Source organism: Penicillium chrysogenum, assembly GCF_028827035.1.
Source record: "Penicillium chrysogenum strain IBT 35668 chromosome Unknown utg000001l_segment0_segment0, whole genome shotgun sequence".
Lineage (NCBI taxonomy): Eukaryota > Fungi > Ascomycota > Eurotiomycetes > Eurotiales > Aspergillaceae > Penicillium > Penicillium chrysogenum.
The window spans coordinates 3341897-3358637 of NW_026622749.1; the positions used below are offsets into that span (position 1 = coordinate 3341897).

General features: G+C 48.9%; 5 protein-coding genes across 5 annotated transcripts; 2 read left to right on the forward strand and 3 right to left on the reverse strand.

The window, feature by feature from the left end:
- Positions 1-590: 590 nt before the first annotated feature.
- On the reverse strand, positions 591-2891 carry N7489_001330 (putative nucleoside diphosphatase (Ynd1); the record flags this gene model as incomplete). The annotated part of the gene is made up of 4 exons (XM_056707085.1): positions 591-2551; positions 2613-2739; positions 2794-2828; positions 2882-2891. 4 exons carry the CDS (start codon positions 2889-2891, stop codon positions 591-593), a joined length of 2133 nt encoding a protein of 710 aa, XP_056571387.1.
- A 1186-nt stretch (positions 2892-4077) lies between these two features.
- On the reverse strand, positions 4078-5746 carry N7489_001331 (ammonium transporter; the record flags this gene model as incomplete). The annotated part of the gene is made up of 5 exons (XM_056707086.1): positions 4078-4758; positions 4845-5165; positions 5225-5405; positions 5465-5679; positions 5735-5746. The coding sequence occupies 5 exons, from the start codon at positions 5744-5746 to the stop codon at positions 4078-4080; spliced, it is 1410 nt and encodes a 469-aa protein (XP_056571388.1).
- Positions 5747-7748: 2002 nt separating this feature from the next.
- N7489_001332 (putative C2H2 finger domain protein) lies at positions 7749-11312 on the forward strand (the record flags this gene model as incomplete). The annotated part of the gene is made up of 1 exon (XM_056707087.1): positions 7749-11312. The coding sequence occupies one exon, from the start codon at positions 7749-7751 to the stop codon at positions 11310-11312; it is 3564 nt and encodes a 1187-aa protein (XP_056571389.1).
- A 1472-nt stretch (positions 11313-12784) lies between these two features.
- Positions 12785-15094, forward strand: N7489_001333 (putative C2H2 finger domain protein; the record flags this gene model as incomplete). Its single annotated transcript, XM_056707088.1, has 5 exons — positions 12785-12790; positions 12859-13526; positions 13584-13847; positions 13898-14500; positions 14560-15094. 5 exons carry the CDS (start codon positions 12785-12787, stop codon positions 15092-15094), a joined length of 2076 nt encoding a protein of 691 aa, XP_056571390.1.
- A 338-nt stretch (positions 15095-15432) lies between these two features.
- N7489_001334 (uncharacterized protein) lies at positions 15433-15752 on the reverse strand (the record flags this gene model as incomplete). Its single annotated transcript, XM_056707089.1, has 2 exons — positions 15433-15540; positions 15612-15752. The coding sequence occupies 2 exons, from the start codon at positions 15750-15752 to the stop codon at positions 15433-15435; spliced, it is 249 nt and encodes an 82-aa protein (XP_056571391.1).
- Positions 15753-16741: the final 989 nt, after the last annotated feature.

Sequence of the window (16741 nt, forward strand, 5' to 3'; positions counted from 1 at the left end):
GATGGTGAGATTTATGGCAATAGCATAGGTGGAGTGCTATGGAAGAATATTGAGCAAGCTTGGTGAATCAATGGCACGAGTGAATCGGAAGCTACTTGCGCCAGTTTCTCTCTACATCATTTTTGCCAGGCGGTGGCAGTCATCTCACGTGACCGTATGTTGCCTGGAAAAGGTGGCATTAAATTAGCTGCACTAACCATAACTACCTACCTAGTTACAATATAAAATGCAGAACTAGACATTGGCAATGTATTAATCTATATCCAGGAAGACATTCTCAACCACTAATAGTACACACCTCATTACGTGTAAATCACCGGCCTGAGATTGAAAAGCACCGCAACCAACCACAAAAAAGGTACTCCAGAGCACAGTGTTGAAATATGATATGAAGAATGGAAAGCAGACTGCCACGACGCACGCGACACAATACGAAATGAAGTCCCTTTGCATATGAGAAGGGGGAGAAAAAGAAAAAGAAAGAAATCGACAGCGCCGAAATTTAGTCGACGCATGTCAAACAATCGAACTCCAAGTGAAAATGCAATGCAGGATAAGAAATTATGCATAATTCAGTCAGGTATTTCACGTTACTCGTCGGTCAGGGGCGTCATGCTGGGCGATTTTTGGTGGGATCTTGTTGGACTGCCAGCTCTTGATCGACGCCCGTTAGTTGTGGGGCCCAGAGCAATGGGAGCCAGGTGGTCCCTGCTCTCCGTCCTGACCACCAAGCCTGCTCGATCCATAGCGATGCCGGAGCCACCGCTGATTCCAAGACCAATCGTCCCGGTTGAACTGTTATCCAACGCATATTTGAAACTAGGGGTGTTGCTATTGCTGCCCCAGCTCGACGCTCGCTTCGGTGGTCCCAGTCTAGCCGAGTCTGTCTCGGAAAGACGTCCACCATCCTCACTCTCATCGGACTCAATGGCACCAAGCTCGTAATCTTGCGCACCGTCCTCGAGAACTCGCTCGTAAGAGGGGGCGCTTCGACTGATGAATGGTAGCATCGACTTGAGTCCCTTTCGTTTCTTCGGGTGATTGGGGTGCGATGGCCCACCGCGGCGTAATACGTTACTCACGCGGTTGAAGATCCGCGATCGACGGCTGCGTCCGCACAAGAAGAAACCGACCATGGCAACAATGAACATGAAGAGGACAAAGCCTGGGATCCGGCGCGGGGAATCACCGTCGAACAGCGCGTCATGCCAGTGTTCACTGTGGAAGCTGTCTGAATCCGGTAGTAGCTGAACACTAGGATACTGGAAGTCGGCCGGAATGCCGGGGACATTGCTGCCAAAGCCTACTGGGAGACCTTCTTCGATCTCTAGAGGCACCTGAGAAGATGCGTACAAGACGATCTTGCCCAAAGTCCAACTCACTTCGGTTGAGTCAATCTTGTTGACCGCCTGGAAAGCATCAAGATAGCCCTTTTCTTTTCCATGAGCCAAGACTTCTTTAGTGCCGTTGTGCGAAGAGCCAGTTGTACTCTCCAAACCAACGCGAGGCACTCCAATGCCATCATGTAACATGTTGATGATCCATGACGCCTTGAAGCATACTTCGTAGGCCTTTTGGCGATCAACCTTCTTTCCCCATTTGTGCTGTCCAAGGCCTTGCTCAATGGAGTCCCAGTCTTGAGAACAAAACGTTTGAACCCGTTCTTGATAGGTGTTGAAGTCGTATGCTTTGTCCTTATATCCCATTTCGAAAATCTCGTGAGTGGTGTGCCAGTACTCGCTGATCCCGATAAAATGGTTGACGTCGAAATCGATAGCTGGAACATGGATACCGTTTAGCAGACACGGTTCATCCGCACACGGAGCATCCTTGTCCAGTAATGGGAATGTCTGGCGGAGACATTCGTCGAATTTGCCTGTGCCTAGCAAATATGGTTCCGTTTGGCTCGCCAACGCGACTTTTCCATCAAGCGTAGTCCGTAATCCACTGGGAAGACATGGATCAGGCATCTCTTTGATTCCTGGCCCAATTGCCGTCTGTAAAGCCTCCAAATAGCGTCGCCGGGCTTCGTGTACGCCGAACTCCAACCACGAAGTGACAAACACCCTGTGCTCTTGAACGGATCCATCAATGTTCCGCAATCGCAACAATTTGAGGTCCTCGGCATGCTTCTCCGTCTCCGTAACATTCGGAGCGAATGCAATTTGGGCGGATGCGCCACCCATATCAAGAAATCCGTACGTGTTGTGTCCCTTTCCATGGTCATGTTTTTCCGGGGCATCAAAGGATCCCATTAGGTAGTTTGTCGCAATCCATCCGTATAGTCCCTCAGTCACGCCTGGAATCACCTGGATGTGAACGCCACAGTCCGGAAGCAGAAACTCTGAGTTTTCACGAGCATAGGAACAGATCCGATCCAGAAGCAATTGTCGCTCAAGATTTCCTAGCAGTCGCATGCCAGCAGTGGCGAGGAGAAATATAGGAGTATCCTTGGCATCCTCGGAAGGAATGATTCCTTTGGCGTGGTCTAACAGTTGGGCGAGATGGTCTGATCCAACCAATTCGGGTCTGTTGGCGAATGAAGAAACACCTTTGGCGCAGGTAGGTTAGTGTCGGGTTGGTGGGTTTATATTGGCTCGAGGTGGGCTCACCAGGGTGAATCTTCTTCGTCCATTCCTCCTTAGTCTTGATTTCCGGTAGCGATTTCAACTCCTCCACATCGGCGTGCTTTCGTGCAGCGGAATTCCGTAGCCATCGGTAAACGTGTACGCGGGTCCCCTACATGGTTGATTAGTGACATGATTCCGAGTCTCCGGAACAAAGTCGACATACAGACGAGCCCGCGTCCAGGACGACACCATAACGCCCTAATAGAAAGGTCAATTTGACGGATCATAAAAGTCGAGGTGGGACTGCATACATTTGCCCATTTGGACTTTTGATTATTCGCAGATCATGACAGACTTGTCAAAAGCAGAAGACAAAATTATTCAAATTAAAGTGCAGGAATATGGGGTAAACGAATGACAAGTAAAGAAGACTTGAGAGAGAAGAGAAAGAGGAGAGAGAGACGACCCAAGCCAAGAGAGATAAGGAGACTGCCAAAAGCGGCCTGGACGCGACGACTCCGGGGCGGTACGAAACATGACGGGCCGGACTAGGAATTTTAAGTGGCAACATGGGCCCAGATTGGTCTGAATTCAGGAAAGTGGGGCAATTTATGAATAATTAAACTTCCTGTGACCAGATAATCCGTTTTTCCTTTCTTTTTTTTTTTTTCCTTTTTTTCTTCTTTTTTCCCTAACTTAAATGTTATTTTCAATTCTATGTCCACGGGTACAATAGCTACATAGTAACATCTACAATAGTAACATCGATTGTCTACAACATTGTACGATCTTCAACGTACCACCTATACTTATTTTTCTCCTGCAGATGTGTATACGTCTCACTGCGGCATGCAGACTAATCACGTTGTTTTGATCTTGACAGGGACAGTTCCACTTGAATCTTGACTATCTCAACTTCACTATTTATTAGAGTAGGTAATACATTATAAGCGGATATGTATTCCAGCCTCGTCGTCATGGAATGCAGTTGTGAGAGAAGGACCCTTACCCTTGTACGTCCGCACAGGGCTTACACTAAAATGCCGAGAGGGGAGAGTATACGTCAGCTTCTCCCTTCCCCGGCCTTGGAAGCCGATAGGAGATTCGTTGCGTCACTCTGGCGAACAAGGGTATGTCTTGGCAAATGCTTTTCATAATTTCCTTTTGGCCAGAATGATACGAAGTATAATCCCTGCTATTGTAAGAAAGAAAAGAAAAGAAAAACAGAAAAGAAAACCTCCTTATAAAACGCCGTTCCCGTTTATTAAATACGACCATCACTTCCAAGGTTAGTATGAAATATCACCTTACTTCACTCGATTTAGGCACAAATTGCAAGTCACAAGCTTTCTTTTTAGACATCTTCTGTAACATTATGCAAGAGAGATGGCAAAAAGGTAAAAAATAAAATTAGAAACATTGAAAGTTAATGAATCCGAGACGGGTTACGGAGTACATGTTCGACATACAATGGGGTTCCAAGTCACGAGACGAGGCTGTAACCCTGTCACTTCTTTTCCTGAGAGCCAACCACTACGGGAGCCCGCCCATCAAGCATACTCGATGAAGACCCACTCAGATCGTCGAACAGCGCCCGCTCACCAATCTGCTCATCGATAAACTGCGCGCGGTCCAAACCAACCATTTCCACCTCTTCATGTACCCGCAACTGCATCCCGGGTATGAATTTGAGAATGTAAAGCAGGATACACGAGACAACGAAAGAATATGCCGAGATAGCACCCACCTCAGCCAATTGTTTCCCAACTTGCACTCCATTACCGTCAATGCCCCCAGTAGCCTCGGTCACGCCATCCAACGCGGCAATAGACTGCGACGCAAAGATCCCGGTAAGGAATGCCCCCACCATCCCGCCGATACCGTGTAGCTTGAATACATCCATCCCCTCGTCTATGTGTAACCACTCATTGATGTCTTGGAGGAGGGCGCAGATGACGCTCGTGAGGAACCCGATAACGGCAGCAAGCCAGACGGATACAAATCCAGCGGCTGGCGTGATGCCAACTAGCCCTGCGATTGCGCCTTCGCACGCTCCCACTACAGAGAACTTCCTGCGGTGCTTGATATAGTCAACCAGCACCCATCCCAGTACCCCCGTGCAAGCCGCAGTGTTGCTGTTAAATGCCGCTAGCATTGCCCGCACGCTAGCATTGAGAGTCGAGCCACCCTAAGAAATAATTGAGGTCAGGTTTGATTTTTAGAGGGGGAAGGGTGGGGAGGGAAGGAAGACAGAAAGGCACAGGTGTGACATACGTTGAACCCGAGCCATCCAAACCAGATCAAGGCCGTCCCCAAGAAGACCAAGGTCGTGTTGTGTGGTTTCGCATGTGAAGTGCGGTCGATATTCCTGCGCTTCCCCAGAACAAAGGCATAAGCCAATGCCGACCAGCCCGATGCGATATGAACCGGGCCGCCGCCGGCGAAATCAAGTGACGGAAGATTATACAACCATCCGTTGCTGTTCCAGGTCCAACAGGCTAGGGGGCAGTAGACGACAGTCGCCCAGCAGAAGCTGAAGATCAGGGAGGGGATCATGTTGCCTCGCTCGAATGCGCCGCCGACTACGATCATGACCTGCCACAACATTCAATTAACTTTGATTTCGCGACTTAAAATTGTCAGATGTTTCTTACCGTGCACGCGCAGAATAGAAGCTGATAAAAGCAGAATACAATCTCTGGGAGATCGGCCGAGCCAGGTGATGGTGCTACCATCACACCTCTCAATCCGAAGTTCTTAAGAGTTCCAATGAATGGACTTGCATCCCGCGCATAGGTCAACGAGTAACCCCAGAATATCCATTGGAACGTTGTTCTGGGGTATTTTGTGTTAGTACTATGAACGAGTGGGTTTGGAAGAAGACCTCAACATACACAGCCACAACCATGAACGCCTGGAAGAGTAATGCCAGCGCTGATTTTCTCCGTGCGAGGCCACTGTAGAGAAGACCAATCCCGGGGATGATCAACCAAACGATGAACGAGCACAGGATGATGTAAGTATAGTTCCACTCAACCCCTACATATTGAGCATTTACATCGACCTTGAGTGGATCTCCGCCTGTTGGGGTAGACACATTGTATACCGGCTATATTACACGTGTCAGCTGTGCATAAGTGTCATTTCAATTATGCTAGACTCACAGCGTCGGTCATGATGAGAGATAACTAGAACGGATCACAATCCTAAATCCCCAGTTCAGGGTGCACTATACATATATACCCTCCAGCAGAGTGGACCTTCACATAGCTCACAATAGCAAGAAACATACTCCGTAGATTACCAAGCCTCTTATCTATACTATCACAGCCCCATTTTATCAATGGGGAACTTTGAATATATGGTAGTCGCCCACAGTTCATATGGAATTCCCGACTCTTCTGGATTTCTATGACTGTCAAATCCAACATTCATGATAAGAGGACTTGATTCAATCTGATGTAGGATAAGGATCCGAGAAGGTGTGTTCCATAGAGTTTCAACCATCCAATTACGCCTTATTTTCGTGTCGGCCCCGGATCTTACAACCTTCTAGGGCTTAGGCTCTTGTTATCGCCTATCTTCGCGAGTTTAGGGGATGGTCTTGGCGGTTTACATTGAACATTGAACAGTCCCGAAAATAATACGGAGAGGTCTATATTATACTAAATGAAGTATTAGATCAAAAGTGAATAGGGTATCAAACGAGGACCGAAATGTTCAGGTATAAATGCCTCCACAGCCCCATCCTCCTCACGTCCCTAATAGTTCCCAATTAATACTAAACTGTGGACTACTCCACTAAGCCATAACTTATAACCCAGATTATGATTCCTTGCATATCTTTACATTATTACATATAATATGAATCTTGTGGTTAGAATAAAAGCTGTGGGGCTTTCTTATTACTTGAGGCTGTGTAGCTGCGGGGCAGAGGGGATCGAAGGCACAGGGAGCGAGTAGCCCAAATTCAGAATTGAATTACTTCAGTCATTTGTTGCATAGAAGTTTAGAAGTGCGATCAAAAAATTGCATCTTTGGCTGAGTGAGTTTCGATGTTCACTCATTTGGTACAAGATCTTCAGCGAAATTTTTGAAGCCTAATTGAAAATTACTGCAGTTTTGTTGTAACTAGGTGGGATTTTTAATTTGCAAATACCTTGACAGGTTTATTAAGGGGTAATCTCATAAACCGCGTGATTCATAATTATATGGGCGCGTAGAGAGGGGTCTGTTAATACGCCTAACTATATTGACATCGGTCAGATATATATGTGGATAGAGAGCCGGGAATGTGAATGCCGCATAAACCGATTTCATGAGCGAATTCTTTCATTTCATCCATATATTCACTTGATTTAGCCATACCATCCAATAATTCCAGCCCTATAATGCTGTGATGAACTGGGAGGCTGAGTCTAGAGGATAAGAATAGAAATGGGAATGCTGTGGCTAGGGCGCCTATAACAATACGACATAAACCTAGTACATATGTACATATGTACACATATACCTTGTATGGAATACTTCATGACCCATATTCCATACTATTCCACAGGTAATCCTTTCTCGATGCAAAAGAGATAATGCAGCACAGCCACACCCTCTTGCTGCCGTTCCCCAGTGAGGCTCCGTGAAAAAGCGGAGCATTTTTGATTCCTGTTTCTTCTTTGAACAAGGCTGACAGGCCGGCAAGACAGGACTAAGATTTCATAAGTTGGTCTTATTGGCCTTATCGGTCTTGGTATTCTTGTTAGTCTTGCATAGAATCACAAGTGGAGGGATGCGCCCGGCGCTTGTTCAGCTGTCCCCCTCATCTCCGATTGATCTTCCGCCCCCATCGCTTCTGCTTCTTCTTTTTTCCTAAAAAAAAAAGATCTTCCTCCTTCATTTACTCTTTGATCTCTCATTTTCGACTTCTACTTCTACTATTTGGGGCCTCGTCTGTCCAGTCCCAGTCTCCACTACCTTATGTGTTGGGGGTATCAAAGGACACACACTAGGACACTAGGTCGTTCAGGACACAGCAGAGCAGACACACCTGCACAACACACTCCATTATAGCTTGGATAGATCATACAAACAACCCCACCCGTGGATTCGATGCTCTTTTAATCAGCTTAATTGATATCCCCTCTTTTCGCGGTCAGTCTTGGGCTAATTGACCGCTATTTGAATATGTCGCGCGCCTCCCCACCCAGCACTCAGGGGCAATCACCAGCAGATGCCATCCAAGATCGATATGCTCCAGACCCTTACCTGTCAGCCGCATCCGACCCGGAGGAGATCTCCTTCCAGGCCAGTGCGATTCGACTAACGCCAACGCCATCGCGGGGCAGTCCTGGGCAGAGTGCGGGACCTGGCTCATCCCCTCATGAGGATGCCCGGACCGACTCCACAATCCAGGGCTATTTGGACCCGAGAGCAAACGGTTATACGGACCTAAGCACTTGCACCTCACCTATTTCTGATACAAGTGTCTTTGTGGAACCAAAAGATATCGAACTGCCTAGTGGTCCTACCTGGCAAAATGGGAATATGCCATCTTACAGGATTGGGGAGAACAATGTGCGTGTCGATCCGGCATGCGGTTCGTCTATGACACCGGCTGCCTTTCAGTGGACGAGCTCGGACCACAAACGAAACCCGAGTCCTTCATCTCTGGCAGGTCTAGAGCCTCATGGGAGTTCTAGCACACAGCCATCAATTCCCACTTCGTATCAGTCTGGCCTCGGTGTCTTTAACGCAGGCGCCGAGTCATCGAGACTCAGTGTCACCAACGAGGAGCTCACTGCCGAGCTGGCGTCGAGCGCAACCAGGGGAAGAAGCCCCGTCGTCAAGATTACCACCTTCACTCGAGGCGATTCGCCCGAGGAACGCAGCACATCACCCCAAAGATACCTCAACCGGTCATTTGCGCACCTATCTGCTAATCCAAGCGAACTGGAAGACGAAGATGATGGCGATCGTCACTCGGTCTCGTCCGTTCCTGTGAAGCGATCCCAGAACGGCGGATGGATTCGGAATCCGTCAACCCATCTAGCTGGCATTGATCCAATGTCCCGCGGGGCTGAATTCATACCAAGTCCTAACGACGTTTATGTTCAGCGAGAAAGGGACGAGAAAAACGAGGACATTTCCCAGTGGTCTGTCTCTGTGAGCGCAGCCAACAGTGACGCCGGTGGAGACTCGCCTAGTCCACCGCGCCCACGCCCGCGCCATGTTTCCAGGAGACTTCGAGCGAGGAGTACCGGGGATAACCCTTTGAAACAAGAAGATTATTTTAGCCTAAAATTTCGCACCGGAGACGCATCATTCCCTGGGCCCGGGATATTAGTTCATGAAAGTAGCGACGACCTCAGCGAAGATGAAGCAAGCATTGGCACTTACTCCGACGAGCCCTCGGCCGATGTGGATGAGCCTGGCAGATATGATCGCAGCACCCCCGAGGTCTATGCATCTTTCTCACCGACCAACGACGAGGAAAGTATCCGTCTTTACCCCTGGCACGATCCCCCTCGCGATACGACACCCAGATCACAAGCGATGCAGCCGGACAGCTCTACCGACGCTATGATAGCTTTTAACAAACGTGTACGGGATCTCGAAACGGCATCGCTCGCAGCAACAATTGATAACAATAGCATTATCAATGTTGGTACATCTCTCAAGAACTTTTCTTTAACCGAACAACCCAAGAAACGCACCAGTCTGTTCAAGCGTCAATTTCTGCAGGCATCCTCGAAACTGAAGCGCCAAGCATCTGACCTTTCCATCGGTCAATCTAATAGCTATCCCGGGCTTCCGCAGCGTGATACAGAGGATTCACCGGCAAAACCGAGTTACTCACCACGAAACGCGTTCTTGCGTCGTCATTCGCGGTCGCCAAGCTTGAGCAACGCACTTCTTTCAGTGACCAGCCAAATGGCCGCTGTCGGGGGTAGCCAGCCTGTGCGAGCAGTGTCGCCTGCACCCTCGCCGAATCCGGAGAGAAGTTCCTTGAACATCCAATTCAAAGGCCGAGGTCGAAGCAGAAGCGAGATCCCCCGACCAAGTAGCCCCGGGCTAGTAAATCTTATGACCGCTCATGGTGGACCACCAGTCGCAAGCATCACATCGCCTCGAGTCAGTTCGGACGCCGACGAAACACCCAGAAGTACATCTCTGGGCACCGAAACCGGAGGCGCTGAAGATGAGAATGATGTTGAGACCAACAATAACAAAGGCGTCGTCATGGATTTCCCTGCCGTTCAAAGTCTCCCAGTGCCAACCATCGAAGGGTTCAAATCGCAGATCATGCAGTTGAATCCAAGGCTTGAGCCGGCTTTGATTCACCGCCTGGCACATGAGCAGAACCGTCGATACAAGATCTTGGTTGATCTGCAGCAGAAGCATTCTATTGCAGCCGCCAACCACAAGTGTAAATCTGGCGACTTTTGTACGGTTCAGGGAGGGCAACCTACTCTGTTGCAGGACCCCAAGGCCCCGAACGACCCCGAGGCAGGACAGATCCGGTTCCAAGTGACAAGTCTCAGTTATGGACACGAGCAACAATATTCTCCAGACGACAGTACTGGGGCCGCGGCACCATTCCCTCCTGGTGTGCCCCTTCCTCCGGTCACTCGTCTTCCCGCGCGGTTTGAGTGCCCCATTTGCTTTGAGGTAAAAACGTTTCAAAAACCGTCCGACTGGTCAAAACACGTCCACGAAGATGTGCAGCCATTTACCTGCACCTTCCCCCATTGCACCGAGCCAAAGTCATTCAAGCGTAAAGCGGACTGGGTTCGCCATGAGAACGAGAAGCACCGGCACCTGGAGTGGTGGACCTGTACATTCCCCGACTGCAACCACAAATGCTACCGCAAGGACAATTTTGTTCAGCATTTGGTCCGGGAACACAAAATGCCAGAGCCCAAGATCAAAAAGACGGGTAAGGCCCCTGGCACTGTGGATGCTGAAACTGTGCCGAATAGCCGAAGGGAGCAGGAGCTCGATCGATTATGGCAAATGGTCGAAGAATGTCGGCATGACACTGCACAAGCCCCCCAGGAGGAGCCATGCCGGTTCTGCGGGAATGTCTGTAGCGAGTGGAGAAAGTTGTCCGTCCACCTTGGCAAACACCTGGAGCAGCTAGCGCTGCCTGTTTTGCGATTAGCGAAGCCGAGTAACGCTCCAACCAATGTCGCCAACCCCAGCCAAGTGGAGCCGATTCGCGGATCATCGGCCGCAACCTATCCCTCTGTCACGCCATATCACCCTGGACACGAAGTAGCCGAGACTGCCTCGACCCATCTGCAGCCGCAGTATGCGATCCGAAACACTAGCACGCCCGCTAACCCTGCGTTCTCAATCAACAACGTTCCGCTGACAAATTATCACACCATCTCCGACGGCGAACTTTCCATGGAGCCTGAGTCCATGACGGACTCACTTACCCCTGATCAGTTCCCAGGGTACACGCACGCGACGGGCCAATTCGGCCAAACTACGCTCCACCCCGCTCAGGCCCAGGCGTATCCCCTGCATCAGAACTCGGTGACATACCCACCGCCTTATAACGCCGTTCCGAGATCGAGATCCCCAGAGGCTGATCTCATGCTGCAACACCCGTACCCTCTCAGCCAGTTTCTCCCTCATCCCTCTCTGTACCCCGATGGGAACTACCCGGCTTACCAACCCATGGAGTCCAACATCCCCTACAGCTCTGCGACCTACTCTTCTGGGTGTTCATCCCGAATGTGATTATAGATACGATGCTCCCCTGAGATCGCCTTCCCCCCTTCTTTCTTCTTTCTTTACTGTTTATTCCCCTCCCCCGTTCTATTGTCAATTTCCCCACCTCAGCTGCATCATAATAGATGGCGCGTGATCAGTAGAGGAATTCCTGTACCATTTTTCCAGCATCAGGAGAGTTATGCAAGCAGTTCCCAATCTTGTGCATTTCTGGAATGATGACTATGATGATGATTTGATTTAACATGCTCCTTCTCTCTTTTTTTTTTTTTTTTTTCTTTAAAAAAAAAATATGTGTCTCAATATCTTGTACATATTTCGGGCGCTCAGGAATTCTGTTTCAGACCGATTGGCGTATTTGCTAAACGGCGATGTGCATGGCATATGAGAGATCAGATTTATGTTTTGGCTTTTCCTCTTTTGTACTAGGCTGTTCCCACTTGCACACTGGTTCCACGGTTCGTAAGAACATAAAGACATCTGGAAGACCAACGATGGCCGAGACATACTATCCGTCAGGTTAAGATTATAAAACCCAAATACTCCAAGTCTCGTTTCAAAGTTAAACAACCCCTTGACTGCTAAATCTGAAACTACACAATATGTACGGAGTACCGCGTATAAACGTGCGCATTTATCTTATTTATCCCTTGCCGAACGAACATGGCAAGCGAGCATCGGCGTCGATCAGCCTTGCTGATCGTCTGTCCTGTCACAGCCCAATCTGGTCCTTGCTTCCTTGCAGCTCCCTCTTCCCCTTTAGAGACTTATCGTAAGATCTTCATCGGGGGCTGGAATTGTCTTGCATGCCTCGTGCAGGGGGACTAACGACATTTCTATATGCGTGTGAGTATGAGTGCGTGGTACGTGTAAACTATGGACCTATGTGGAATTATGTTGTATGTTAGAAGCGGGCTAAGCCAACCCCGGGAGATGAATCTGTCGACCGATCGTGAACCGGACGACCTCGGGAGGCCTAGGGTTAGGGTGATCTTTGGGTCGTTATTGGATGTTAACTATCAGCCTCATGATTTTGGTATGGAAGATATCATCATACTTTTGGAAATAGCCCCGTCCAAATTAATATTTACCCGGGCGAAGGGGCTGTGCAATCAAGGGATGACATGTTGCATTCTACGCTGGCAACACGCGAGGGTGAACTTTGTCTTAGCTTTTACCTCTCAAATTTGCATTTTGCTTTTATTTTTATTTCTTCCTTTTTTTAGCTTTATATTCGTTTTGAGCATATTCCTAATTATGTTTAACACATTCCAACCCTTGAATCGCCTATCGCGTGGTGAAGTCAACCGGCTCGGGGCGAGGGTGTGGAGCTTGCGTGTCTCTCGCGTGTAGGGTTTGGCATTTGCAGCTGCATCGTGAGCCTTTTAATACTGTACCCCTCCCAATTTGACTGGCTTATTCTCTTTGGACTTGACGGAATTTACCACTCTCTTTATATTAAAAGACTTTAGTATATAGTCATGGAGGTTCGTGCCCTGCTTACTCTACACACCCCCGCTCTCCACACGAATCGATCATGATCTAACTCCACCAGGAAACAAAGCTGGACTGGAATGACTCCACAGATGTCCTTCAAGGCATCATGGTTGGACACGAAGGGCATGATCTGTCCGATCCTAAATCCTCAAATCTCCCTTTCGATGCCACAAACCCACTACTAGACCTCCAACTCGGATCGCTCGATCCAACACTTAACCACCCACTCCTAAGTCAATGGTCTTCACACCCCCGAGACCTTTACTACTCCCAATACACTCACTCCCGCCTGACAGGCGACCAAGATGCCTGGAATCCGCTGCTGGCCACCGGTGTCCCGGCCACGTCCGTCTCGCATATGAACATGCCTGCCCAGATGCCCGACCAGGACTGCTGCTTCTCACATCACTACAGTGAGCCCTCTGAGGACGGGAGTCAGTATATAGATAGCTATCACTCTACTGATTCCGGGTATGGTGGGACCAGCTGTACAACGCAATCCGTTGTTGCTTCGTACAGCGTGGATTCCTCGAGCCCGCAGATCGATATGACAGATAATATGTCCACCGAGTCGGAGCCTTCGTTTGATCATCCCAAGTATGGGTCAGTGTCTGGGCCATCGTACACGTCGGAATTTGCGGGCTCGCCGCAGCAGTTGGTTGATGCCTCGATGCGATGCGAGCACCCATCGTGCAAGTGGGTTGGGAAATGCCCTTCAGACAAAAGGTATGTCTTTGTAGTTGTCATTTGAGCATTGTGATAGCAGGGAATTGACTTTCTCAGGAAACACGAGGCTCGCCACAAGAAACTCTTTAAATGCGACGTGCCCAACTGTCCACGGAAGGACGGATTCGGCACCATTAACGATCTTGCCCGTCATAAAAAATGCGTTCACAATAAAGAGCCCGAGCGTGGGCCCAAGATGATGTACATGTGTTTCGGGACAAACTGCCCCCGCCCCAACAAGAGGTGGCCGCGCCTGGATAATTTCAAGCAACACCTGAACCGCATGCATCATGAAGAGGATGGAGATGTACTCTTGAAAAAGTGAGTTCAAAACGAGACATGCAATGTTCCATTCATTAATTCATGAACAGGTCTATGGACTGGTATGAAAAAGTCATCCTCCGACAACCCGAACAGAGCTTCGACAGGCGTAGCTCAAGAGATGAGTCGGTATTAGAAGCGGAAGACGGGGCGTCAGTCCAGTCAACCGCTGATCTCGAGCAGGAATACAGCCCCATGTCTCAGCGGAGGACTGATATTTTCACATTTGGTGCTGCCACGCCGAGACCTCCTCAGCATGGTATGCCGTCTCTTGCAGACTCGACATCGCAATTCCCCGCTTTGGGCTCCTTGGGTGTGGCAAAGAGCCAAGATCCATCCGCTGAACGCGGCATCACGAGGCCGGATGGATCGGTTGCAGACGCAGCTGATAACTTGATCAACGCTATGACGAAAATGATGAACAACCGCGGGCGGAGATCAAGTCAGAATATTGACGAGGGGATCGACATTGAAACCGACGCTGCTCAGCTCTCCCAGCCCCAGCGGCAAATGCTACAGAAGGTCTTTTCGGTGGCCTTGGAACGATTATCCGACGACAATGAAGCCACCGCGCAAAATCTTGATAGCGAAAAAAGTGGCTGGTTCCAATGTGATGCGTGCCCAAAGCGGACCCGGCTTCGCTGCGAAATGAAGTAAGTCACCCCTGACTATTCCATATTATTATCCGGGTATTAACCACAGACGTCATCAGGAAGCACCAGAAGCGTCACGAACGACCTTACGGCTGTACATTCCCCCATTGCGCCAAGTCGTTTGGCAGTAAAGCCGACTGGAAGCGCCACGAGGGCTCCCAGCATCTCGGTGTGCCAAGTTGGTTCTGCACAGAACACGATGCGCAAACAGGCGCCTCATGCGAGCGGCTATTCTATCGACCCGACACGTATACCTATCACCTGCGCCAGCATGGGATTCATGAATGTCACATCGCCACTGCGGCTGGCAATAACCGGCTCGATCTGGCCGGCCAGACACATTTCTGGTGCGGGTTCTGTAACCAGAGGGTCCCACTAAAGAGCCATGGCCCTGAGGCATTGGATGAGAGGTTCAATCATATTGACATTGAGCATTTCAAGAAAGGCGAGAGGGGCCAAGATTGGCGGTTCCCGTCTTCATCGCTCGTGGGCGACGAGATGAATCAGACCGAGGATGTTGCAGTACAGGCGTTTGAACACAGTCGGAAGGCTGCAACTACTAGCGAGCGGAAGCGCAAGTACACTGCGGCATGACATGTCAGGGTTCTTGAAATCCTGGTGCCGTAATATAATAAGAATATTCTGCAATGTTTGGTTTATGGGATCATCAAGACAATGTATCCCCAAGTCTGAAAGTGCCATAGCATTATTCAAAGCCACAATATAATATGGTGCTGAGCATCAATAAAACACAGTATGGTACAGGTTTTCTCAAGATATTTCTCAAGATCGGATTCATTTCTGGTTGCTAGTAATCTCCCGGGCCTCTTTCTCTAGCACGGCCACTTGCTCTGCAGGAAGGGTGAGCGACATGTATGATGGGGGTAATGCATTGATTTTCTTTGGTCTTACTATTCTTAGCCACCTTGATCTCATCCATCTCCAATTTCAACCAGGTCCAATAAAGGACTTGATAGACGAACACGCCCCCCCAAGAAGACCTTGGCGAAGGGGCCAGTGAAGGTTCGATATTGGTTCATCTAGACAGAAAATCAGAAAAGTACAATTTAATATTGCGGTGCTATCAAAGAAAAAGAAAACATATACGTACCCCTTCCTTGTATGCACTTGGCTTCTGTGTTGAGTTGAATATGGCTTGTGTGGAGGTGAAGGTGCGTCGGCTCAAGGGAGCTCGAGCAGACTGAAAAAACACCACAGCCGGCATAAACCGACGAGCTGGCTGCGAAAGCATATTGCGATTTCAAGAGTTGCTTTCTTTCTCGTTGATATCCGAGGAGACGAGCCAGGGTGATGTTGAAGTTCGCGTTCCATTTCGGGGTTAGCGGTCTTGGCGCTTATTCCTCAGGTGTCAATTTATTACACGATCTCTCGCTTTCTCTTTCCCTCATGATTATATAGGCTGTATCCAGAATCAGAGATAAAAGCCAGTAGCTTTTATATGCCGCATATTTGCTAGGAATGTGGCTAAAAGAATCTTGTTATCTTGTGTGGTTACCCTCGACTCTCTCAAGGGAGGTTCTGGTCTAGCGGTCTGGTGCTTATATGAAGAACCCTTTTTTTCCCTCCATCAAATTCCGATCTGTTCTAGGGTTTTTGTCAATCAACGTTTGGGAGTATTAAGAGAGAATCCAAAATGATATATGCAAAAAGAACCGACTAGGGATTGTGCTGGGCGAGGTGGTTGCTGTGGGCGCGGCTGTGGATGTTGCGAAAAACGCGAGTCTACTCCTGGAGGAAATATGGGAGTCGGGCACTGCACCACTGGGTGCGGGTGCTGCTCGAACTTTTGAGGATATGAGCTCACTAAAAAAGAGATGGGCGATATTAGAGGTGCGCTGAGAGCGACTCTCAAGTACTCTCGGGTAGGGCTTATCTTCTCACATTGTCACGCGCTTACTTGTCAAGGGAGGAGAAGGTCAATCCTGTTGACTCGGCGCTGAAGTCGTCCAAATGGATGAAAATTGTGGGAAGGAAGTAGATACTCGTGAAAAGTTGCTATTGACACTATTGCTTAGATTTGGAGATTCAACGGTTGAGCTGTATAGTACATATAGTCAACCGAATCCATTGCAATTATACAAATTATTATCCTTCTAGGGAAAAAGGAAGTAGTATTTGATGTCACGGTGGCAACGAAACGCAAGAGGCTTTGTCAAGGTAGATATTGGAGAGTCTCTATGACTTTCATCGGTGCTGTAGTGAGACATGGTGAAATGATAA